Source organism: Onychostruthus taczanowskii, unplaced genomic scaffold, assembly GCF_017590055.1.
Source record: "Onychostruthus taczanowskii isolate IOZ18803 unplaced genomic scaffold, ASM1759005v1 scaffold88, whole genome shotgun sequence".
Taxonomy (NCBI): domain Eukaryota; kingdom Metazoa; phylum Chordata; class Aves; order Passeriformes; family Passeridae; genus Onychostruthus; species Onychostruthus taczanowskii.
This window is the reverse complement of record NW_024506773.1, coordinates 2,803,774-2,830,262: the sequence shown is the minus strand read 5'-3', so window position 1 is coordinate 2,830,262 and position 26,489 is coordinate 2,803,774. Positions and strand designations below refer to the sequence as shown.

General features: G+C 36.6%; 1 protein-coding gene across 2 annotated transcripts in view; it reads right to left on the bottom strand.

The window, feature by feature from the left end:
- FBXL2 (F-box and leucine rich repeat protein 2) overlaps nt 1–26,489 on the bottom strand; it is a 50,796-nt gene that overhangs the window by 4,927 nt on the left and 19,380 nt on the right. Inside the window, exons 3-13 of one of the 2 annotated variants that reach the window (XM_041425210.1) lie at nt 18,576–18,630; nt 16,995–17,069; nt 13,989–14,083; nt 11,715–11,783; nt 11,533–11,628; nt 11,101–11,227; nt 10,831–10,905; nt 7,628–7,758; nt 3,709–3,769; nt 2,249–2,293; nt 1,901–1,957 (exon numbers count right to left, since the gene is read on the bottom strand). In XM_041425210.1, coding sequence (XP_041281144.1) covers nt 1,901–1,957; nt 2,249–2,293; nt 3,709–3,769; nt 7,628–7,758; nt 10,831–10,905; nt 11,101–11,227; nt 11,533–11,628; nt 11,715–11,783; nt 13,989–14,083; nt 16,995–17,069; nt 18,576–18,630 — 886 coding nt within the window. Of the gene's footprint in view, nt 1–1,900; nt 1,958–2,248; nt 2,294–3,708; nt 3,770–7,627; nt 7,759–10,830; nt 10,906–11,100; nt 11,228–11,532; nt 11,648–11,714; nt 11,784–13,988; nt 14,084–16,994; nt 17,070–18,575; nt 18,631–26,489 lie in introns of those variants that run through there. The other variant, XM_041425211.1, reaches the window with a different exon arrangement.

The following is a 26,489-nucleotide window of genomic DNA, read 5'->3' as shown; positions in this document are numbered from 1 at the left end:
ATACACTTCATATTAAACCACAGGATTTTTCTGACTTTCCAAGCCTGCTAAAAAGCATTAATAATGTGGAATTTTACAAATACAATTGCTTGAAATCTTAAGAACAAAGAGATATGGTCAAATTCTTTGTTGTTGTTGTTAATACATACTAAATGCTGTGCATAAATCAAGTATGGCATGACACACTATTTCACATGCTGTGAAAAATTCAATTGAGAATTTCACATGCTGTGAAAAATTCAATTGTCTTCTCATCTTCTGGACTATCATGAGTATTTCAGTTTCTCTACAAATTTAAATGTATAATTAAATACTTTAACCAGAAATTATTTCTTAAGTGCATGAGGCAATAAAGCACTCTAATACTGAAGAAGATTTACCTATTTCCACCATCTACTGAGTCTCCAAACATGACAAAAGCAAATCCAGAGTCTGTCTCTGCAACTCCAAAATGTTTGTTCTAACTAGAAATACACTAAAGCACAGCTGCAAAGGAGTTTACAGGACATTGGAAGCACCAAGATTACCTCATGCACTGCCTGCCTTGTCTTGTCTTTTCCTGTAATTCTCAGCCACTGCTGTTCACACACAATCTCTGAGTATGTATCCTTCCTATCCACAGTTTATATATAAAGATATATATATATATATATATATACCAAAGAAATCAGCTTTTCTGGTTCCCTTAGAAAAGCTGTGATGTTTTACCAATGCCACACTTCCCTGTCTGTAGGCAAACACACAAAAGCCAGCAAAGAGGAGCAGGCTCAGAAAAAAATGCTTGGGATTTATGAGTTTTTATGGTATCTCTGTTGAAGCACTGACAGAACTGGTACAAAAGATGTCTTGCAAGAACTGGCTGCAACTGGGATTACAATATAAAAATGTGTCCCATATAAATGGCACCACAGTTCCTGACAACTCATTTGGTTTAACATCAAGAATGATGGTTCAGAAATGAAGCTGGATAGTTAATAAGGAAAAATAAAAAAACAACAACATTAAATAGTGAACAAGCTCCTTTTAAAAGGCATCTTTCCTCATGTTGCTACCTTAGTAACACTAAGTAACACTAATCATAACACAACTTAATTAAGGAAGCAGAACACCTTCCTTTAATCCCATCTAAGAACAGATTATAAAGATACTTGTTCTCTCACGTAGATTTAAGCAGCTATAACAAATCTACACTAAAAGGACAACTGGCCTGAAATACAGGAACTCCCACTGTAAGAACAATCCAGCAATTTTAAAGTACCTTGATTGAAGAACAAACAAATTTATGTTACCTCGAATTGGGTTTGATGATCTGAAAGATCTAAGCTACCACTCCCTAGAAAACAGTTCTTTGAAATCCAGTAAGCAGGGTACTCCACTCTCAATCCTCTCCAATTATGTTCAAAAGTCAAGTCCAAGGAAACCTTCCATAATTTATTATGTAAATGTAAAAAAAGTGCTTGGAAGAAACTGCTTACAGAGTGATTACATTGTCTTCTCTGGGTGGTTTTGTTTATTCAATATTTGATGTAAAGTGTCATACTCCCTAAGAAAACCATTACTGAACACTTGAGAATATCCATAAAGGATCTAAGTGCTTTAAGTAAATCAAATATGTAAGGAATCAAATATGAAGGATGTTAGCCAAAAAGTAAAAGTTTTTGGTTTTTACTCACTGATTTGGTAACATTTTTTTAATCACACAATGCATGTAAATATTTTAGGAGCAACGTGCTGCTTTTAGAATACTTATGAAACTTGCACATATTTTGCACAGTGTCACTGTACATCCGGAATTATTTCTAGACACAGAGTGAACAGCCTGGGTTTGTACTGAAGGAGTTGTCCCTGTGTGTCATTCCAGGGGGAGCACCACAGGCCACAGACCAGTAGTTACACTTACCAATGCTTGAAGCTTAGGACAGTGTATGGAAAGTTGTATCAATGTGCTGTCAGTTATCTGGGAATAAAAGAAACCAAACATCAGCTATAAGCAACAGACAGCAGGAGAGGCAACCCTCCAAAATGGTATCTCTTTCTCTACCAAATGAGGGTTCTGTTATTTCTGGAAAACAACTCATCACCTGTTACTCTCCAAGTATTTCCCTGTATAGAATTTCCCAATAATTATTTTATTTCCTACCATAAACACAACACTATTTATAAAAACCAGAGAACATCTAGACAAAGGTGTTAATGTATTGCATTCTTACACTGGACAATCAATATTCCTTTTCATATTAAATCTCACCAAAACACACTCTTCCAAGTCCATCTTCTCCAGCTCATGGCAATTCTACAATAAACAAAAAATGAACAGATAAAAAAATGAAGTAAAACAACATATAGACATAAAATAATGCACAGGGCTTATAATATGGGATAGCACAGCTTGCAAGAGGAAACTGTGATATAAATCCCTTCAAATATTTGATCACCATCAAATGACAAAAAAACCTGTTAAAATAAATAAACAGACGAATTAACAGGCAATACCCCCTCCCTCTGAAACATCTAGATTTCAGCCTTTCTCCTACAAAGTGAAATGTCTCCTCCTTGTCTTGTAAGGTTTGAATAGGACACACCAGTGCTCAGCAGCCCTGCTCCCCTTCCCTCCTCACTCCAAACCCATGGTATTTACAGCCCGTGCACTAAAGCCAGCTCCTCTGCACACACATGAACCCAACTTCTGTGTTTATCAGCTGCATCTAACTAACCTGGAATACGCTTCAGCACATGGCACATTTCTCTTCATTGTCATACATTAGAAAGAAGCCTTAAAACCAAATTGCTTTGCCAATAAATGCTGAAAATATTAAAATGGGGTCTACTGTAAGGGCAGAAGGAAGCTGCGTGTCACACCTGCACAATTTTGTCAGAGCAACATTCTGAGTCACCCCAGCAAGCTTTCAGAAGTGCTTTCAATATCTGATCATGACTGACTTCAAAAAAAGGATGTAACCTTGTGACCTTGCAGCAGACCACACAGTGCCAAAGCTTGGCTCAATTTCCAATCTGCTTTTTCCAGGAATAGGAAAAAAAAGGTTAAGAGCAGGCTTGAGATGACTACCAAGAGCCTGAGGACGTAGTGCTGGACAATCAGAAAACCACTCTGTTTAACTACTGTGGCTACCAAAAAAACACCCTTTCCATTCACATTAAATATCAGCAGCAAATCCCATTTACAGAGTATAATTTTTGTGTTCAGATTTCCTAACCAGCAAACACCTAAGTCTAACATGAAGCTTCTGACACTACCACTATGCTTACTGTACATATTTACAGCATGAACCAGGGCACAAGTGCTTATAATGTATAATGTAAGTGATCTGTAATTTAAAGTTATCTTCAGAACAATCAATTATACGCTGATTTTTTGGATGTAAATATCACAAGGGTGTGTGCCATCAATATAAGGGAAATTTGGATAGAATATGTAACATGAGTTTAGAATTGTGCTAAATAAACACAATTGAAACAAATGAAAAAAGAGAGGAAAAAAGTGAAAAATGCAATGATAGATGGCAAAATAGATCAAGTTGCAGATCTAAGTATAATCCAGAAATGAAATGAATAGTGCCCTCCTCCACTGGCTTCTTTCTACTTTAATTTTCCTCTCCTCATATTGCTTCCCAGCAGGACTACATCAATTCACAGCTGCTCGGCAGCAATGAAACAGGGCGAGCTGTGACCTTCTGAAATGACCCTTACCCGTGCGAGAAGGGTAAAGCCAGCATCTGTGAGATGTGAACATCGTGCAGCTTCCAAAATCCTGAAAAAGTTTTAAATGTTAAAGAAAACATTAACATAGAGAAAAGCAAATGCATTTGAGATATAAATCTCTCTTCTGCAACTTAAAAGTTCTCCATAGTAAAAGTATGTGTATATATACAGAAATACACACACACACACACTCTCCCCTATTTTTCACTGTGACTTGAAATTAAAAAGCAGAATTTTCACCCAGTTTATCAGAAGATTCTGACAGTCAGAGAACATTTAGTGGAAAAAAGTACATAATTAGGGTTATTTTAACCTTTTGCTTCACTAAAAGCATAGTGATCAAGTTTTCTTGTGTGTTATCTGAGGAAAGATAAGGAAAAATAAATCCTGAGTTAAGGAAAATGCAGATGAAGCCTGCATCTAAAACCTGTTATCTAAACACAGGCTGCTGGGAAACCACAAAACTGAGAAAGTGCTTACTAGAAATCCCCTCAGAGCCTCTGCATGAAGCACAGTGAAGCAAGTTACCAGAAAGCATGGAGCTAAAAACCTCCAAGCCCGGAGTAAGAACAACAAACTATATCAACACAACCTTAAAGAAAACGACAGTGTTTTGGAAAGATAATTCTAACACTCTTCCAAAGTCACTGGGAAGTAGTATCAAGAAAAAAAAAAAACCCAGGTCAACTGCCCCAAACAGCACAACTAATATGCACAACAGGCCTCCATCCCATTTGTCTTTGTTTTCTTCATGCTTTTTTTAAGGAACACTTTCCTTTGCAGGTGCAGTGAGTATCAAGATGAATTAGGGGAAACCACAGTGCCACAGGATGAGCAGCACAAACTAAGTGCAACTTACAGCAACCACTGCTGCTATACCGGGGCTGGCAGGGAGGAAGCAGGGGAAGAGGGACTTTTTGTGGCAATACTGAGAAGCCTCCAGATCCTTCCACTGCTCTGGGAGGCCATTAGGACACTCTCTCTAGAGAGAAAGTGCAAAGGGAAAAGCCACACTGTGTGCATGAACGAGTTAAAAAGTACAGGATGTGGGGCTCTGACTATGACTTTGCTGGATCAGCCTCTTCCAAGCCAAAAGCAAGAGGGCACCCAAGTTTAGAGCTGAGCAGCACCACAGGCTTGGAAAGCCACTTGCAGAGTTCCAGTCTTCAACAAGGTTCAGAAGTATGAGGGAAACTCAATCTAAGTACAAGACAGGCATCTCTTCCCAAATGGATGGTTCGAATACCTCTGGGACTTATTTTACAGACTTAGATTCAGGAATTCTGTGCCCTTCCATCAAGGGCAGTTAGCAGCCTGTCATAAAATACTCTCAGCTACTCTGAAAATTGCCTGTGATACCAAATAAGAAGGGGAAAAACAACACCACCACAAAAAACCACCGACAATTCAGGTCACATTTGTCACCCTTCTAGCTCCTTTCATCAATTACTTGCTACAAACCCCATCTCATTACATGGCTGACTTTAACGGGGGGTGGAGAGGCAATGACATCTGCATTGATATCCAAAATAGCGAGGACGCTACTTCCTCCACACCCAGTTGAAAAGGCAACTATAGAAACAGATGAATAAGAAACCAGAATATGAGCAGGTCTAGCTTTCCTGAAATTGGGTGTGCAGACAGGGCAGGAGAATGGGGAGTGAGCTGTATCACACATGCTGCATTAATCAGGCCCCAAAATGAAAAAAACAAGCGGGATGGCATTTGGTTGCATGGAAATAATGACCAAAGTTCTAATTTTTGCTATTGTTTTAGTGATTGTGCTTAAATACAGAGGGCTCTTCTTTTTTTCCTGTTACAGCTGACATGAATTTCCTACCCAGTGACTTGTGAAAAAGTACTTAACATAGGAGCTGATGAGGCAAAATGATATTCAAAGGGGATTCTCCACTCTTATGAAGAAATGTTCTCTGAGCCAGATTCAGAGTTGCATTCATTGCCTACAGCTGCTTTTTGGGCACACCTGGAATGTCTCTGCACTCAGCACCTCCCTGCTCCTGTGGAATTAAGCAGCTGGTGGGGCTGAAAGGAATATGATCGTAACTTTCACAGTCCCACCCAGACAAAGGCATTCATGGCTCACAGGTGCTTTTCTTGACAAGCCCTGCAAAAATACCTACATGTATTATAGCATTAAAAAGTGCTAATAAAGAAGAAAAAAAGAAATGGTACCAACCACCTGAAAGAGCAAATGTAAAGAGGGATGACAAGACATTTGTACGTTGATGTGAGATAAGAAATACGGCTGAAGGGTCTGCTGAAAGCTTGACCTAAGTTTTTGTCCAAGGAGATATTTGTGACTGATAACAACTGAATCAGGGAAATGCAGCAGTATCATGGAAAGCAGCATAATAGGACAATCAAGATCCCAAAGTGAAGTGAGAGTAGTATAGCACAGAAAATACTCAAAAATTTCCTGACAAGGTCAGCAAGTCCAACAGAGGCAGCAGTTTTTTTTTTCACACTCAACACTGAAATATTCAGAAGATGCAGAACAAGTGTGGAATTACATTTCCCTTTGATTTCCAACATAAATTTTATCAAGTACTTTCCATCCATGGTCCCAAAGTCTAGCTGTAACCAGCTGTATCCTCTGTCCTTCCATCATGCAGTAATCCTCAGCAGTAATCACTGCAAAGGGTCATTTTCTTTCCCTGTGCTGCTCCTCATTACAGGAGCAGAGCAGCAGACGCCTTCCCCCTCGTGGCTGACAGTTTTCCTACTGAAGCTGAAACAATTCCTGCTGTACTTGCACTGCTCTTGGAAAGAATTGCACAACTAGCAGCAGTTGAGACCTCCTTTTATTGCCCATCTGAGATGCTAATTGAGAAAACGAGAGAAATGGTGGAAAAAGACCAGCAGTAACAGCACAGCTTTCTAGGGAACTCCAGTAAGTTTGCCAAAAGGCTCCTAAGCTCCTAATAAATATGAACAGGGACACAAAGAGGACTGTCAGCCTGGAATTGTTTTAAGGACAGGTTTTCTACAGTAACAAAAGCTCTTTTTCATCCATTCAGCTAAAGGAACATTGTGTGTCAGCATATGGTACACTGGCATCTGAATGCAGCATCCCCTAATTTTTACAGACTACTCGCTCCTCCCCTATCTGTGATTTAAGGATAACAAGTTCTGACTCCTGCATGTTCCTATCATGAATGGCCATTTGTGATCCAAAAATATTTTTATTTAATTTACATTAAAATTAGAAGTATTATCTGTCTCTACAATATGTCTCCATAACCAGGGAGCTGCTGCATAACTGAGCCTTGGTTTGAAAGCCCACCATAACATATATGTTTGCATAAATTACACCAATGGGGAAGCTAATATTATTTTTAACTGATAAGCCCCTATTGTTCAAAACATCTCTCATAAATATCAGTCCATGCTTGCAAAGACATGAGCACACTTTATTTCAGAGTTTAAGAACACCAGGCTGTACTGCAGAGTATATTAAAAGCACTTTTATAATAAAATCTTTAAATATAATAATCAGATACAATTTAGCTATTTTCTAAGAAAAATGACTGCATAAAACCACATCACAGTACAAACATCAAAAGAAACAAAACAACCACAGATGATCTTATCTTTTAAAAAAGTAATGGGCTTTATATCTTCTTTCTTTCTCGCTTGTAGTTAGTACCTAAAATATTTAGCTAGAAGCACAGAATTAAACTGCTGGGTTCAGCACATCTGATTTGTTATATATTAACTCTTGTTTTTCTGATATACAGCGAACTACATTAATATGAAGCTATAGAGGACCATCCCTCAAGTTTATGTACCTAGTGTTTTGTTTGCAAATGCAACTCATCTTCAGAAGTGAATTTCTTAGATCAGGCCAGTAAGAACACGACATACAACACACTCATGACATACTCACTTCAGCCTTGGACAGTTCAGACCAAGTGCTGTGAGAGAAGCATCTGTCAGGTTGCTACAGCCTGAAACACAGAGTGACTGCAGTCTATGGCATCCTCTACAGATTTTCACAATGCCTTCATCTGAAATTTGCTGCAATACAGAAGAAGGTTGAAGTTACTTCCTTATCAAGTAATCAGCCAAGAACAAAACTCAAGACACTGCCACTGAACTGCTACTGTCACACTGTATATAACCAAGGCAACCTAGATTTTCAACTTCATGAAACCACTGAAGATAATCAACATTTACAATTCCTCCTTAACTACATATTTTTCCACAGACCTTAAGTTCTGCTGTAAGGCAGTGAGAATCACGAAGTGAGAGTTGTTTGTTGCTGTCTTCCTCTTTCACTTTGCTTTTTGTTTCATAATTTTTCACTTTTTTTTAAATTGTGCTCACTTCTTATATATTGGTGGGGTCCAGGTCTTCTGTTCCAGTAACTGTGTACATTTGGGAACAGTGCAAAAGAGATTTCAAAGCCTCACAGCCAGAGAGCTAACTACCTAATTTGCCCTGGAGCATTAGAACCCAAGGGCAAACCCCTCCACCTTCTGATAATTTTTGAAGCAAGAGTTACAGGGAAACAATTACATAATCCATTTTTTACAGAAGGTAAGTGTAAAAGCCAGACTTGCCCTAACCTATACATACCCCTTTAGATGAAAGATTTAACTCAAAAGTGGACATTTAATTTCTCAAAAACATTTTGTAGTAGATATTCTGTCAGGAGTAATTCCAAATTTAGAATATGAATAAATAAGTTTTCTCTCTGAAACAGGAACTATAAGAAATAGCCCCATTGCAGCTGCACACAAAATAGCAACAGGAACTGGATTACTGTGTGTGTGCAAATAATATTTTGTTTACAAGTCTTCTATCCTGAAAAAAGCTCTCTGTCCTCCTCCTCCTCCTAACACTATGAACTTAATTCTTCTGCTCTGTGGAACAGATTGTTTTATTTCCTGGCTTTATAATACTCTTGCAATAATAGCAAAGACTTCCGCTGTATTTTTAATAGAAAGCCTTGTATAAGCCCCTTATTTGAGTATGCTCATACAACTGTAGCATATTTCTGGTGCTATTACCACAAAAATAACCATTCCTAGATAATATCAGAAGTTTAGATTTTGCAACTAATTCAGTCAAATTATTATCAGCAGAAAATTAGAAGTATCGTTTTCTTTTTGGGGATTCAGAAGGATTTGTATAATCTACAGGTAAGAAGATAAGTTTTGGTGTTCTGTCCAAGTCAGGTATTTCTGGATTTGACTATCCAAAACCATGTTATTTTCTGGAACTGTTCTGTTTGCTTTGAGAAATACACATGATGCTGTTACTGGAAAAAGGGATGGCTTCAAAGGCAAGGACCATGTAAAATTTATTCTGCTGTAACAAGCCCTCAAGTCATAAATGAAAATTTTCCACTCTGAAATTGCTTGTGATTTCAATGCCCATATCACTGTCAGAAAAGAAAAGCATTCAAAAAATGCCTGCAAGTCCCTGCAAGTTTATAAAATCTTTCTCTAAAGATGGTACCTTTCAGATGTGCAGTTTCCAAAGCTAATGCTAGCTCATTCCACAGCTGCTGGAGCTGGCCTGGCATTTTACAGGGCCCATAAAACAGAGTCACTAGAATTACAGTGGGGGTCATACAAAGCAAAAGGACACCTGCTGTATAAAAATCTCTTTGATGATATGGAGCCTCGAAGCTTCTGGAAGCATGCTTCCAAGCCATAGCAAGCAGGACACACCTCCAGAGAAATACAGCTTTAAAGCACATGTAATTAGGTAGGACACACAGACTAGCAACTCAGAAAACTCAAAGGAAAAAATACTTCCCCTTGGGAGGATTTTTTGTTTATACTACATTACAACAGACATCCTGACCAAAGGAAAGCTCTGGTGCACTTCTGTGCCAATGCCACTGTTAAGTGGGAGACATAACAACTAATTATCATCCGACCGCTTGAGATCCTTCCATAAAAATAGTCAGAAAAGGCTGGCCCTGATATATCTCATTAGTCTCAGGCAAAACACAACAGAAAAAGCACTTGTGAGAAGGGCAGCAAAAGGATGAGTAAAAGGGGAGGAAATGACATACTGACTTTATTTAAGTGTGGTTCTGACCAAAAGAAGGAACTTTACTGCCGTTCTCTTTAAGTGCCCAGCTTCAGTGGGCACGTACAGTCAGACTGAAAAATTCTCTTTCACTAAACATCAGTATCATGGAAGCTCAAGCTTTGTATTCTTATTCTTATTTTCTGAAATTTTAATGTAACTTTAAGTAATCCCTAACACTTAAAAATACTCAACACTTTAAAGAAACCTATTAGGTTCAATCTTAACAAAAAATGTTCCCATGCCACATTCATTCTAGAACAATCTGTAAAACAGATTTGAAAGTTTTGCAGGTTTTTATGATGCCTTCTAGCAATAAAACTAGAAAACTTTTCAAAAATAAACAAACAAAAATATAATTTCATTATTCAACTCTGCATGACTAAAGCACTGAAATTCTAATTGATTTCAATATCTTTTAAGGCTTATTTACAAGGAAAGAATGACTTAGATATATTTAAAATCGAAAAGGAGTCCTTTCCCCAATCCTGAAAAGTCACATCAGAAACAATGAAAAAGACAATATAAACCAGAACAAAGAAAATTTGTGTTCTCTAAGTAGAATTACAAATACATTAATGATTCCCAGTCATTTCATTACTAATTAATGTGTTCTCCATTATTATTGGAAAGGCATGCCATTCTGCCACTTAGATGGTTCTGAATCATTTTCAGTTATGATGCCATTATGTTTTACTCTGTATTATGTAGCCCAGAAGATGACTTCTGATCAATTAGAAACCTTAGAATTATGAATAGACCAAAATGCTACACAGCTAATGAAATTTGAATGAATGCAGTTAATTCTTACTCCAGAGTTTACCACACTTAAAAGATGTAATGAAGGGGAAAAATAACCCAACACTTCAAGTCAAAACTCAGCTGTAGAAACAACCAGCTCATTTAAAGCTACTATTTCACACAAAATCCTGTAAACTCTAGAAATGTACTATCTTACTTAAATGCATAGCAGATCAATTGATTAGCATTCAAAATAATTTCTGATTTTTACAGACTGTACCTTTGGAAGCTTCAAATACTTACTGTACACGATTGCAAATTCAGGATTACAAGCTCATGACAGTGATTTTGAATGTGTTTCAGTGCTTCATCTTCTAACTGTATTTAGCAATTAAATTGGACATAGGAAAAGAAACAAGAAATTAAAAGCACAGCAAAGCAGCCCAAAAAATGTACACATCTTGCAATATTGAACAAAATACTACAACAAAAATGACATTTTTTAATTCATGGAGATTTCAAAAACCCAAAATAAAATTTTATTCCTAAAGGATCACCCAAGCAATTATGTACCTGTGTGCAACCTCTAAGAAATAGAGCTTTTAGTCCACTACACCCTTTCACCAGTGCTTCAATACCATCCTTCGTAATCTGATCACACCAGGAAAGATTCAAATGTTCCAGATTTCTGCAACCCTCACTGGGAGAATTAAAAAAATACATAAAGTTAAATCCAGCCTTCAAATAGTCATAACAGTGGGAAACCCAAATTAAACACACTGTTAGAAATTAATGATAGCCAGTGGACTGTGCCAGGCCTCCACAGAAAAGTCATGAGAAAAGACCACACACAAGCACCACAGTCTACACCCAAGAAGTCTTAGACATAAAATACAGCCCCTGCTGACCACAGCACAAAAGTTCAGCACCAATATTTTAACTTTATTAAATGCTGAACAGCTCTTTATACACTTTTCTTTAACACAGAACACTGAATATTCTTACCTTAAGCCTTTTAAAGAACTGTTTGTGATGGCTACGCAGGATGTCAGATCCAGATGTTTCAGCTTGGAACAGAATCTGCTAAGACTGTAACACGTGCTGCAAAACAGCAGACACACTAAAAATACCTTCAGCTACTTCTTTTTCCAAATTTTCCCATCAATCAAAAAACCTCTTTGACTTACCTGTCAGTGATTTTTGTGCACCCATTCAGATTTAAGTGTTCAATGTTTCTGCAGTTCTGTGCAAAGGTCCTAAAACACAACAAAAAAGTGAATTAATAAAATGTCCAAGGCAGTCACTAGAGTGCGCTCTGTCCCGTACCTCCTCCCACCTTGGTCAAAAAGCCTGATCTTCAAGCCACAGAGTAACTGCAAAGTATGCTTCAAACACATTTGTCTCAGTGGTTGCTTCTTCCTTTTCCTACTGCAAGTTTCTGGTCTTAGGAAATTGCTGTTTCTCTCTCAAATACCACTCGGGCAATGTGGTTAATTCTGTCATATATAAGTCAGAACTTGCTTCAAATACTGTAACAAAAAACTCAAGGTCATAAACAGAAAGCTTCAAGTGTTACATCAGTTAAACATTAGGCTTCTGGGAAGAGTTTTTGCACATCTCATTACTGAAGCCTTTGCAAGTCTTAATAAGGAGCTTGCTCCCACAGCAAATGGAAAGGGACACACCTGGTACAATAGTAAAGGGTGACCTAGGTCTATTGAACTACCAGTGGAATGCCCTGTAGGCTGCAAATTGCTTCTTTATTATTTTAAAAATTAAAAAGCATCAGTGTGCACTACTGGGTATGAACTTTAAGAATGATTGGAGCTATCATACTGTTGAGAGCCTGTATATATCATTATACTAATTAGTCTGAAGAAATGTATACATTTTCTTTTCATCTGTGCAAAGTAATATTTACAGCTACATTGCATTTAAGAACATTGTTTTTATGCCCATGTTTCCTTCAGCTGCATGGATTTTATTGGCAGGAGGGAAGGAAACACACAAAAACAGTTTTGTCTAGAGGCTTGCCCTGGTTAACAGATCTGACTACATGCTCAGCTGGTAACAACTTCTGGACGGATTGCAGCATGGATTGCAAACAATGGAAAAAAAAATCCAGCAAGCAGTTATATTGGTGAGAGTTTCCACTTCAATACTCAAAACAGCTATTCCAAAATTCATATACTGGAGGGAGATTTACAGTCAAAACACTCTTCAAATCACTTGGAAAGACGTTACACTTTGGAGGAACACCAAACTGCCTCTGAGATTCGAGCATGGGGCATGTCCTGACAGACCTGTCACAAGCATTCAGTGCTTACATGGCCAATATCTACATCAGTAATTGGCTATTTTACTCAAAAGTTGATGTAGAAGAAGGATAAATAGAGAAATTAGTATTGCCCACAAAACTAATAGATCTGGAAACAACTCAATGCAAATAGCCTTACAGGAAAAATCACTTTCAGAACAAGTATCTGAAAATTAATGCTGCATAAATTTACTCTAGAGACAAAAGTTATGAATTTACTTACTTATAAATTTTAGAAATAGCTAAAGGTCACAGGACACTAGCTTAATGCCCACTGATAGCAAAATCTTTGTGCTGATATTTTCCACCTGAGAATGGCTACAGCACTTGAGACTGAACACCATCCAGCCCAGGCTCCAGGGAGAGAGGAGGAAAGCATAACTGCAAAACAGCCAGACCCCAAGACTTCCTCCAAATGTTCTCTGAGCCCTAAAGCACTTGTGGTGCTCCACATTCAGCTGGAGATAGGATCTTAGGGTTTAAATACTCACAGAAATATCCAGAGGAACCTGGCTAAGCAGTTTGCATTGGAAAAAGCTTATATGGATGAAAACATTCTTCTGGGAACAAAAGAATGCACAGCTCTGTTCATATCCTGTGTAAAAGAAAGGTCACTGTCCTCTCTAGAGCCTCCCAAGATGCTCTTGTCACCTGCTTGTTCTTATTTAGACCAAGAAAAGAATTCCAGATCTTTCCTGATTTTGCAGGCACTCCATGTAGGTACCAGTCTTTATCCTTCCTCCTATTGCTAGGGTCACCTCTTGTCCAGACTAGATGATAAACAATAAAATGATCACTAATCTGGATACTCTGACTATTGAAGGAAGCCAGAATATAGTCTGAAAATATTTTAACCACTTGAAAATGGAGCAATATCAACATAATCCTAATGAAAGAAAAAGCCATGTTTTTGAAAAGCACAGCATTCATTTCTTAGTTCATTTCTAGAAAATAACAGAAGCTATATTTTGATCTCAAACTGACGTCTCATTTAGCCAATACTAAGGTATTTAGTACTTACCTAAGTATCCCATTTTGGTTATCAGTCAGGACTCAGAAACACAAACAGACATAACAGTAATCTAATTGCAGTTGGTGTACACATTAGGAAACAAATGATGTCTCCATCAAGGATTTTACTTACTTTAAAGAGGAGTCTCCAACACCAAGGCATCCTCTCAGACTAAGCTGTCTCAGGAACCCACCACACCTTTTTGATATATTTTCCACAACACGACCCTTAAACCAAATAAAAGGAAGATTTAGCTGAGTTTCATTCTGACACAATATTCTAGTCAAATTAAAAATCCCAGGAGTTAAGACTAGCCCCAGCTACACCCCACTACACTAAGAACTATAACTCTTTGAAATTCTTTTTCTGCTTTAAGAAAGAACAGTTACCTGTTGAGAATCTCCACTCACACTCGGGTACCATTCAATTCAATCTTTAATTCTCTCTTCCTTTTTTTCATTCAATCACACAAAGCTCAACTTTTTGTCACAGCAGATGCTACCCATTAAGGCTATTAAAATGATCTTCAAGGTTTATCAGATGGGTAGGGAATTGCCCCAGAGGTGGAATGGGAGGCTTGGCCACTCCTCAAGAGTCCCAGTTACTCTTACAGCACCTAAGTTGAAATTGCCCACAGAGACCTGCTTAGGCCAGTACATCACAACAGCCTCCTGTAAGTCCCTGTTTTACAGCTCCTGCCATAGGGATGCTTGCAACTGAAAGGTGCCAAACACCTTGGTGAGAGCAGCAACAACAGGACTAATACCTAGCAGCACAGTGCATTTTTAACTTCCTTTATTTTTTGAAAGAAGAAATATATGTAGAATTATAGGTCAGTGGATTTTTTGTTGCCATATTGTTACATTTTATTGTCTTTCTCTAATACTAACATTCTGGCCATCACCATAGGAAAATATTTTCTTATGAGAGCTTGCTTCTTGGTCCATAAGCAACATTGCTTATCTTACCACTCTGATGAATTTATACCGAAACAAAGAAACTGAAAATCTAACTTAAATCTTTCTAAGCTTTTCAATTAATCAGTATTATTTCTCAGCAAAGGCCAAATGCCTTTACTGTAAGGATAGATTCTTCAATGAATAATATATAATGCAAGTTCAATGTGCATTGCAGAAAAAAGGCAAATCCTAAAGAATTATTCAAAGAAAATACAAACAAACAATGAGATAAGTTTCCCAAAGTCATTTATTTCTTTAATCATGTAAAACCTCCCAAAAACCAGCATACTAAAGAAGACAACTTTTGTGCATTCAAATGCATTTAGCCGTTTGAATAATTTGTCACTCAAAAAAACTAGTTTTTCAACCTACCCCAGCTTACAATTGGTTCCACATACCAAGAATCCTAAGGTACATTTAAATTCAAGATCATACATTTTTTATATAAAACAAACACTTTTTATAGGGCCTCCCCCCACTTTATTCTCCACCATGTGAAGTCTTAAATAAAGGAAATTTCACAAAAGCTACTTTTTCATAATTTGATATTCTCAGATCAAATACTGACTGAAAAATCACCAAACAGCACCATGTCCAACTGAGCACAAATTTGCCAAATATAGCTGGGAGCTTTTACCTGTCCTAAATTCACAGACAAAAAAATATGATACTAAAACAGTTAAAAAGAGTTCTTAGACACCAAATGTGAAACTGTGTTGTTGAAAAATTGATTTGTGAAATAATTTCTTGCTGAACACACTTTTATGAGTAAATTCAAGAGTTACATATTGCAAATGTACTTAAATACTGAAGTAACTGAAATGCTCCAAACCACAACAGCTTTTTATAGAAATAGAAGATCATAACTTAGTTTCACTCCTTCTCCTGAATCCCATGTTACAAATATCTCAGCATCTCAGAGGGTAACACCACTAGGTAAAATATATGACAAAAATACTGAAAACTTGAAAATACAATTCTGTGTTTCTAAATACCAAAATGACTGCAGACACAGAAAAGGCCTATCAAAAGGAAGGACTGCAGACCTGTGGGGTTTTACTTTATTTCTTGGCAAATGAGGAACACAAGATTAAAGGCAACTGAAAACATGACATTAAAGCTCCAAATCTTCTTTGACACATTTAGATTGAGGCAGATGCCAAAAATATTTCTCCTAACTCTGCAAGATCCTCTTGTTTAAGGTAAGTAGAGCACAGGAGTTGGCAATAAAGTTTTAAAAGAGTGGTGAAAAAAATTTACCTTCTATGTTACTGTAAAGCTTTAGGAACAGTTTGTACCATGGTAAGCAAAATACAGCAAATGAAACACATCTGGATTTTATTCATGTAACTAAGAAGCTAAAACATAAAATACAGAAGCAAATCTATTATTGTAGTCTACATTTAATTTGTATCAACAAATAATAAACCAGTTCAGATTGAATCAAGGAATTGTTGTTCCCCACTAATTTTTTTCTTAATTTTCAGATGCCATATTTTATTTTGTTATGCACATCTATGATAGAATTAATGCAGACACGTTTTTCTTACAGAAGACAAGTCTGCCCTTAAACCTTTCATTATACACTGGAAAGGACTTTACTTCACATATACCTGCATTCACACAAGGTTTAAACCTTACAAAACAAATGGTCATAAAATGGTAATCAGATACACACCAAATCAAATCCAGCCAAGTCTGCAGTAAGAAAAGTTGTCTAGCATTTTAATGCCTCAATCTCCAAATGCTGTAGCCAAGTGTCCAGTGAGCTTCCAGCACTAGATGGCCCCCTCATAGAAGGATTTGGGACTAGCAAAACTATCCTCTAGATTGTAAAAGCAATTCCAAGAATCTCACTCCATCCAGAGGCACCATTTACACCTTTCCTTTCTGGAAATGAGCAGGCTTGAATTTCTAGAGCCTTATATGTATGTATGTGATATATGAAAATCGTCTGATACACAGCTGGCAACCAAAACTGAAACACACATCCAGGGAAAAAAAAAAAAAGGCAGACACAGAGTTCTTTTTCATCTGCTTCTTCACAGTATTATTTTCATGAACTTAGTCTTTAAAATGTGTGAAAACAAGCACAGTATGTGGGGCACTCCAAATGGGCTATGCTCTTCAACATTTCCATAGGAATAAAAAATACCGTTAAAATGAAAAAGACACTAACCTCTATATCCGTTTGGAAGTTAAAGAGGTCTATTCTTTGCCAATTGCTTCCATCCAGAGCTAAAACATTCCATGCCTACAGAAAACAAATACAGTTTATTTATTACCTCCACTTCCCACTCCCTTCATTTTCATCTCAGTAATGCAATTACAAACTTGACAATTTCAGGCAGCATTTAAAAAAAATCGTAGATATTAGTACTCATACATAGCTAAAAACATAGAATTTGCAGTCATTAATTGCAAATCTCCTAAATGGATTACATTTCAAAGGTTAACTTGTGGCTACAAAACATATGGCAAAGCAAGATATTAAATGTGAAGCACGCACACAGAAATATTTAGCCTTCCATTCTTAAAAAGCTTTGGTAAAGGTTTCTAATTAGTTACTTTTGCTATATCTAAATGGAAAAAAAGTAGCTGCAGATGAGATTCCTTTCAATAAAACCACAGTTCCTCAACCTCACTAGTTACTATTCGGAGAAAACAGAAACCTTTCAGAAAACTGCTGACTTTCCACTATTAGGACCAGGCCTTTCCTTTCCATGTGCTAAGTTACATGTACATGTTTAAGAGCTTGTCCTTCACTGTCAAAGCAATAGTTGTTCAAAGTAAAGCAAAATTAGGAAGCCAGAGAAACACAGATATATGCAGAAAATGAGAGAAAAAAAGAATACCACATCCCACTGACAAGTTTTCAGAGAAAGATACAATTTATTTAATCACTTTGGTTTTCTTATGCAGTTTTGTAGGTTTTAGATGAAACCTGATGTTACCTGACTCACAAGACTTACTGAAGTTGCAGGACAGGGTGATATGGGTAAAGAATAAAATAATTACACAATTATACATTAAAACAACCAATCAATTAAATCCCAAACCAAACCCAACTGTAAGAGAAGGAAGAAAAATGAAATTAAGTTCATTTATGCTGTATAATAATATAGTTGTATGTTGTATAATAATATAGTTCATTGTATGTTGTATAATAATATAGTTCATTGTATGCAGCTGATGTAGAAACGGAGTATTATTAATTTTATTTCAAGAAGAAAAAATGAAGACAAGCTAAAAATAAAAAACTTACTTAGCATGCCTTCACTACTATCTTGTGTGTGCTTTTTTCTCCACTAGTAGCCCATCTACTTAACATCCATCTACTTTTGTATTTGGCAAGAAAATGATGGATCTACTTCTTAGACACATGGTGCACATTAACCAGTTCCATACATGGAATTTTAAGCAGCAATTACGCCTGAAAAATAGTGTTATACAGCCACATGCTTTATAAAAAGCAAATGCCATCATGCCAAACTGGGCTTAATCCCTTCTCCAGATACAGAGCAAACAGGACTGGATATCTTTTCCACAGCCTTTAGGCAGAACTCCTGTACACAGCAACTAAGCCCACATCTACATACAAAACTGGGACCCCTGCTCATTTGCTTGAATAAACTAAGAGACCGAGAAAACCTTTTTTTTTTTTTTTAATCAGGAAGCAGATTACAGTGAATCCCATGATTTGGATGTAATTAAGAGAACAGCATAGGGAACACCAAAAAACTCCAAGAGAAATACATACCTTGGAAACTTGCGCACAGCGACACAAAGTAACTATGTCCAAGAAAGAAAATATTCTAGAAGGAAAGGAAAACAAGTACAATTAAAATGCTTAATTATAAATTCCAACTACTGTATGTATTCATGTTTCTGTAGTTCTACAGAAAGACATCAGTTACACAAGAAAGAGACTAAATGCTATATGAGTGTTTTACCAAATTGTTTTTGGTTATTGAGACTTACAGAATAATATCACAGCTATCATCTAAAGACAGTCAACACCAACATATGAGAAACCAGCAGATACTGCTTCTGAAAATCTATTTTCTGTTCCCTCTCCCTACAGTAACAGATAATTTTTTCTTCTTAATTCACAGAAACTAGCTTATATTCCTTTAATTGTAGCACAATTAAAGACATAACTTGCACGGATACTGATGGTATTCAGAGGTTGGGGAAGAGTAAGAAACAGATAAATCCAAGTCCAAGAATGTAAGGGACAAATACAAGGGACAAAGATCCAAATTTCTGAAAGGGTTCACAGTGACTACCAAGTTAACATAGTATCTTTTTTTAAAATTTACTCTACAAGAAACAACTACAGCTGAAAATTCAGATTTACTATTCTGATAATGAAACCAATTTTTCAGGGTTGTCAACTCTTGATAGTTTACAGAAAGAAATTTTTCACTATCAAAATGAATTTTGCAAAATACCATTTCCAAACACAAACAAAATTGGTTCAGAGAATGTTCTCAGTGAAAAAGAAATAATTAGCTTAAGCACAAAATATAGATCCTATTAAAAATAATTTTCTATTACAGAGAATGAAATCTATGAAATATATGAAAGATGTTCCTGTAATTCACTGATAAACTGCTATTTGATTGCCAAGGAATTTTTCAGTCATCACAGTCATGAATAGTAATAAGAACAATTTCATATTATAGTTAGATGTTAACATTGAGGAACAAACAACTGGTAAGAGATGTTGAATTTAATCACGTAACATTCTGGTTACTGTTTTTCAAATGAAAATCTGAAGCTAGAGCTCAAAATGGATGCTTACATCTTAAGCACTGTTTTAGCTGTGGTAAGAGCAAAAAATGTAATGAAAGTACTTCTTAAACATAACAACCTTATGGACATTTATTATGTTCACTTCAGATAGTAGTCTTCCAATATTTCATTTGACACCTGGAAATTTTTTTCTTCTCTTTTTTACCATAGAGTAATATACTTTCTCAAAACAACTAATAGCCAAGCAAACAGAAGGAAAGATGTTTTCAGAAGCTATGAAACAGTTTATAAAATCCTGTCAATAACATTTATTTTGATAGCATCTATTTTGACATTTGAACATCCTTTCTGAGGCCTATCCACTTCAGGAAACTTAGCAGCATTGAATGCACAAAGTACACAATGTGCTCAGAAAATCGCTGGACTGTTCAGATGAACACTGGAAAGTATTCTCTCTCTTTTAAGAGCAGCATAAATATCAGCAACTCAACAGGAACCCTTTTCTGACATCACCTTTCGCCCCACCATGAGGGAAATGTCAGCAGATGAGGTTGTGGAGATTACACGAGAGAGAGCTGCAAAAGCTTCCTGGCTTGCAGAAGCTTCCTCACAGAACCACTGTGAGAGTGGAACCTGAGGGTTATCTCAGATTTACAGAAGCACAAAAGACAGATTTCCATGTTGTTTGCACAATGAAAGAACTTGTGACACAATACTCTTGCCTAAATAAGAATGTGACATGCTTTAGAAGCAAGGTATCCAGTTCTACTGAAGTAAGAAACAACAGAGGAAACTGTAAAATGTTGAGGAAAGAGTATTTTATACACCCCCACCACTCTTGAGTTGTCTGGCAGTCTATCTTCATGTTTCATTGTTTATTGCTGTTAAGAGATTAACGCTGATGCAGGATTTCTGCTAAAAAAAAAAAAAAAGTTAAACTAAAACCAAATGGAGAACAGATGTATTTATTTTTGCTTCATTCTGTATGAAGTGACTTTCCAAAAGGTAAAAACTGAAAGTGGTTATTCATATTAAGAGAAGAAACATTTTAGCAAGTGTAAACATTTGTGATGCTTTTAGGGTTTTTTTTTTGTTCTAGAGAAAAACCCTTCCTGCAAGGCAGCCCAAGCTGTCCTAATCAAAACAGGTAACAACATTAAGATACATTACCAGCAATCAAAAGCACAGTTATTACCCTTCGCTTATACAGTACAATAGGCAAGAGATGCCAGTAAATACCTTTATAATTCCAAAGAGGCATCTTGCACATGTGCTTGAAAACACTTTTTTCCATGCTCTTCTATTTATTTACCCTCTATAATCAGTCTTTCATGTGTACCGCTAACACACACTTGCTTGTCTCCTTGAGGTCCTACAGAATTACTAGCATATCCTTACCAGACAGGAAAACTGATCAAGAAGGCACAAGACTCTGAGGTTTAAAGCCATTTCAAGTCTTTAAAAAACTTCAGAGTCTTCAAAGACTTTAAGTGCAACCAACAAAATGAGATGGGAACAGACAGTGACATTGTCTGGCATTTGGGTGAAGGACCATCAGCAGGCACTTGCAATTTTATGAAGTGGAAAAACCGACCAAGCAGGGCAGCTGCTGGTTGTACAGCACTTCTGTCCTCTATGACCACAGCTACATAGGTAGAAGCAGCCAGCAGCAGGATTCATTTCCACTTCAGTCTTTGGCATGTACTAACACAAGGAAATGGAAATTAAGTTAATAAATTCACAGTAACATTTAGGATAATCTGTTCTGAGTTCTAGTGTCCCAGGCTATTCAATTCTCCATAGTAAGCCTGTATTGAGCTCAAGAAAGAAAATACACTTACCAACACTTGGAGCCCTTCAAGCCTTTTCATCCCTAGGCACACACCACTCTGGACACGTGCCCCATGAGTTTGGCCTTGGAGACCTTTCAATGTTCACAGTCCCTGCAGCACATGTCAGCTTCATGCCAAAGGCACAAAGAGTTGTACAAGCTCAGAGTTCCTCAACTCCCTCACGGCAAACCAGCATTTGGCCAAAGCCTAGCTTACAGAAAAGGATCTATTCTTCATTTGAAAGACTTCAAGACACGGAAAATCATCACCACCTCTGGTAGTTTGTTCCACTGGTTAATCACTCTGTCAAAATGTTTCCCTTAATTCCAAGGTGAATGTCTGACTTCCAGCTCTATGCTGTTTTCTACTTTTCTTCACCAAATTAAAGAGTGCTTTAGCAGTTCATACTTTATCCTCACCAAGTTTAATTCCTATTTTAACAGTTGTTTTACTTCAGTTCTTTAAATCTCCTTTTCTCTGCCCATTATTTTTTCAGCATGTTTCTTCAAACGTAGACATCAGAAGCATGTGCAGCATTAAAAAATTAATTGGTGTCAACAAGGCTGTACACAGACATGAAGTATGATTTCATTACCTCCATTTTCAAAGCCATTTCAGGCCATTGTAACAGCTTTTTTGACACAGCATCAGACAAGAATCTTACAGAATCTCACCCATTTCCTGCCTGCTTAAAAGTGCTGCAGTCAGGATTCATATACTGGAATTTGCTTGATACCCAAGACCCACCAAAACTCAGCATAAGAGGGCCACAGACCTAGGTCACCTTTTTGAGACACTTTCACTGCAATTTATATGGTTCTGCTGAAGTAGTTATCTACAGTCTCCAGCATCTTCCGATGTATTTCCACATGTGCTTCATTATTCCCTTGTGCTATAAATAGACTGCCCAATGTCTTTCCAAACACAGAGACAGCTGACTCCTAACATTGTTTCTTTCCCTAAGGGGCAACAGAAAGAAACAAGCTATTTCTCAAAATCCCAACACTGTACAGTGTTCCTCCTACAGAGGGACAAATCAATTTGTGCAAGAGTCAAAATGCTTCTCTCTTATTTTTTAAGGCCCTTCCACATTCGATCACATAAAGAAGAAGCTTTTGAAGTAATACCCCAGCAATTACTCATTGTAGGTATTTTGATACAATGCTATAAGGATTGATAAAAAATGGATAATGAGATGCATGCAGTGAGTACCACACACAGACACTTCCTAGAAATTCTGGTCATACTCCCAGAATTTGGTATGACAGAAACACCTGGTAATTTCTAAAAAGTTTCACCAAAAACCTAAGATATGGATTTGTTTATAATTGACTTGTGAATAGAATTCCACAACCAGAACTTTTGATTTTCATGCTGTTTAAATTTATAGTGGCTTTGCACACAAGGACGATAACAAACTTTATCTAAATGAAAACCAAAGTAATAAGGATGAGAAATGCCTCACTGAAGACAGCACATCAACTAGATAACTTTCTTAGAAGACCCTTTCAACTTTACCACACTGTCCAGTTTTTACAAAACATGCACACAACAAATCTGTTATATCTTCCCCACTTTAGACTATGGATTTCTTACTGACTTGTACAATTCCTTGCATAGCAAATCTCTCCGCATTAAAGTCCCTCACATGCAATATGGAAGAGTAAAGCCTACATGCATAGAAAAGTATCAGGGAGAAAAAGTACAGCTTTCACAGCTTTGATTTTCTTTTTTTAGTAGTTTTTTCTCAGCATTTTCTCCATGCATACCCAAGTAACAGTGGAAGTGGGCATCAGACACTCTTAGTTCACTATTTGTGAACACAAATTGTGTCTGAACACACACAGTGGCAAAGAAACTGTCTTGTATTTCTCCTGAAATGTCATACTTAGTAGATAGAAACCATATTTACAATTCTTTATACATGGAAGGTTTCTCTTCACCTTCTGTCCTCCATTTTACTAAACACCCTACAGAGGTAGGAGGCAACTCACGGTTAAGTGTAGTCCAGCAGTGCGTACAAATACTAGAATAAAAATATGCAGGCCAGAAAACATGCAGGTAAGACAAACAACTCATAGCCATAATTCAGAAAAGCAGAATCTTTAATGAATATTAAATTCAATAAATAAACTTATATCTATATGATTAAATTAGCAATGTTAATGCTGGTGTACTTTTGAACTTCACCAACTTTGTAGCTAAATCCTGTAATAGTTTATTCAATAAAGCCACAAAAGAACACTTGTCCTGGAAAGATAAACAGAGAGGCATATTTAAATCTTAAGGAATTTGACTATTTTCTATTAAAAAACCCAAGTATCTTATCTCTCAGGATTGTTTCAATAGCAAAAGTCTGAGGAACACCAATTGCTACACAAAGAACACATCCATTGACTCATCTTATGCTTGACCTTCCAGGTCCATTATTAAAACAAACCCCCTTTCACTGCAGATGAGCTATTTTTGTCAAGTAAAGCATTTAAACTAGGAACTATGTTACATGCTCCAAAACTTTCCAGTAATTTAACCGTGCAGTTTCCGCTTGTAAACAACTCAGACCTTTCTCGGGTGATCTCCATAAAAAGTCTTTCAGTAACAAATGAAGCACCAAAAACCACTTCTTTACAAGCCAAACTTCCTTTTCTTTCACCAAGGTACTTTTTACTAAAGAACATTGACACAAGTATTGGCAATTGCAAAATACTAAGTTAAATAGAGGATCTGACAGCTATTTTCCATTGCAACAGAAATCAGTTTTGCTGGATTCATTTTAGAAAGGAGTGCATCTAACCTTTCATGGTCTACATGTTACTTGCAAGACAAGTAGATCCTATTAATCATTCTTTGAAAATGAGTTTTATTTATTTGTAAAGTATGACCATGTATAACAACACAACAGCAACCTTTTCAGATACTCTCAGTATCTGAAACAAAATGCCCAATGATAAATTCAAAAAGGGCCAGTTCTCTTTAATTTTCCAGCCTCAGCTAGTTTATATTTTTTATATTGATTTTATTTTATGAAGTGATTTTATGAAGTACAAATTTGGCAACTATAACACATCCTACTAAATAAAAGCAGTCAGCCTAATGATTAGTTCACAGTGGTTTAAATTGAAGCACACAGTCCTGGCCATTCCAACTGTCTTACAAACTCTTTTTTTCTCATGAATGAAGAGATTATAATCTGGGCAACAAACAGCCAAAAATCCACCATACCCACCCTGCACATTAGTGCCTAGCTAGAGAAGTGGGTAACTAACATGATGCACTGGTGACATGCAGCCTAGGGACATTCCATAAACCACAGATATTATGTGCTTTGCTTAGTTGCTGGAGTTGGATTCAGCAGGTCTGATCCAACCTGTAGCTCTGCTACTGGCCTGAAGGATGATCTTGAACAAAAGACTTTTCTTCCTGATGTCTGTTTGCATAATGAAAACACAGATAATAATGTTCATCTCTTCTGTAAATACTTCATGAATTACAGACCAAAAAGTCTAAGTATTTTTATGTATGGTTTTCTATTTAAACTGTCTAGCATCAATATTTAAGAAATATTTTTTTTTCTTTTCAGAAAGTAAGAGTATCTTTTGACTGCCTTTTTGTTCTTTGAAGGCACTTTTCACACAGAAATGAGGAAGAACATTCCCCCCTCTGCCTCCATATAAAAAGCAGATTTCATTGTATCACTAATACTTCTGAACATTTAGTTCAGATAATGAGCGAATTAAGAGGCCGAGTTTAAATAAACTCCAGTTTCAAGGTAAATAAAGCCCTATATTGAATTAAGTCTTCACTAAATATGATATTCCAAAAAGAGTTTTAGTAGCAAATAAAAGAAAAACAAAATGAAACAAAATAAATGGTAAAGTACAATTCCAAAGGTTGTGTAAATCATTGCTATATTCCTTTGAGCTGTTACTCCTCATTCAAATACTTATTTACTTTTGGTTTTTTTGTTCCAGTGTGACTAATCCTTTATCACAATCATGTTCTTACTGAGAGATAATACCTGTAACTTGAACCAAGTAAAGCTAAAGCACTCCATTTATAAGGAAGCCCCAAGCAGAAATGTTAAAGAAAATACTTGCTTTTCAAAATTCACAAATTTTACCTAGCACCTTGACACAATAAAATCCCACTTCCATTTCCATACCTCCTCTTCCTCATTAACACAGTATACAAGAGCACTAGCGTGCAATTTTCTGCATCTGTTCTTCAAGCCTCTCACTCACATTTTTAAAGGAATTCCATTTGAAATATCACTGCCCAAAACATTCCATTTTGAGCTTACACTGGCACTTGTTTTGTGAACAAAACCAAATCACTTAAAAATACTGAATAGATGATGGCAGCTACCTACTCCAATTTCAAACTGAATTGTTTATATAATCATTTGCAAATGCTTAGCATCTCGTACAAAGAAGGCAGAAATTGTGTACAAAGTGCCGACTGGTGAGACAAAGAACTGAAAAACACAAACTTGCATCTGGAACTGATCTTGGTAAGAATTTCATAAGCAGACAAACAATGCATGTAGCAGTGTAAAAAAAAGGTCAACGTGAGACCTTCTCCACATTCTGAAGGGGGTATACTGACCACCAAGCATTGATTCAGCCTTCAGTTTCTTGAGGCAGAGCCCAAGTTCTGTCCTGAACATGAGATAAGTCACTGGGAAGTTTTAAAACACTATCCCTCTTCAGAATAAAAGGAAATTTTTCTCCAAAAAGCTGATTTACTGTAGACTTACTGCATTGTCTGTGTGTATCTGAAGTTAGATACACTACCTTGAAGTCTGAAGACACAGAGAAACTAAATGACTATACATTGTAACATTACATAAATCATGTTAAAAGAAAAATACCATTGACAATGTGATACTATTTTTTAAATTGCTGCCAAAGCACAAAAGTATTCTGAAAGAACCCTGTATATCTTATATAGTCCTAAAACAATTATAATACTATTTTTGCAGGTAACGATCAAAAAGTTTAACTAATTTCCAAAGGCTTTATCTTGTCCATGACCTGTGCCTGTGGCTCATTCAGATCACTTACTCAGTTTAATTTCTGATCACT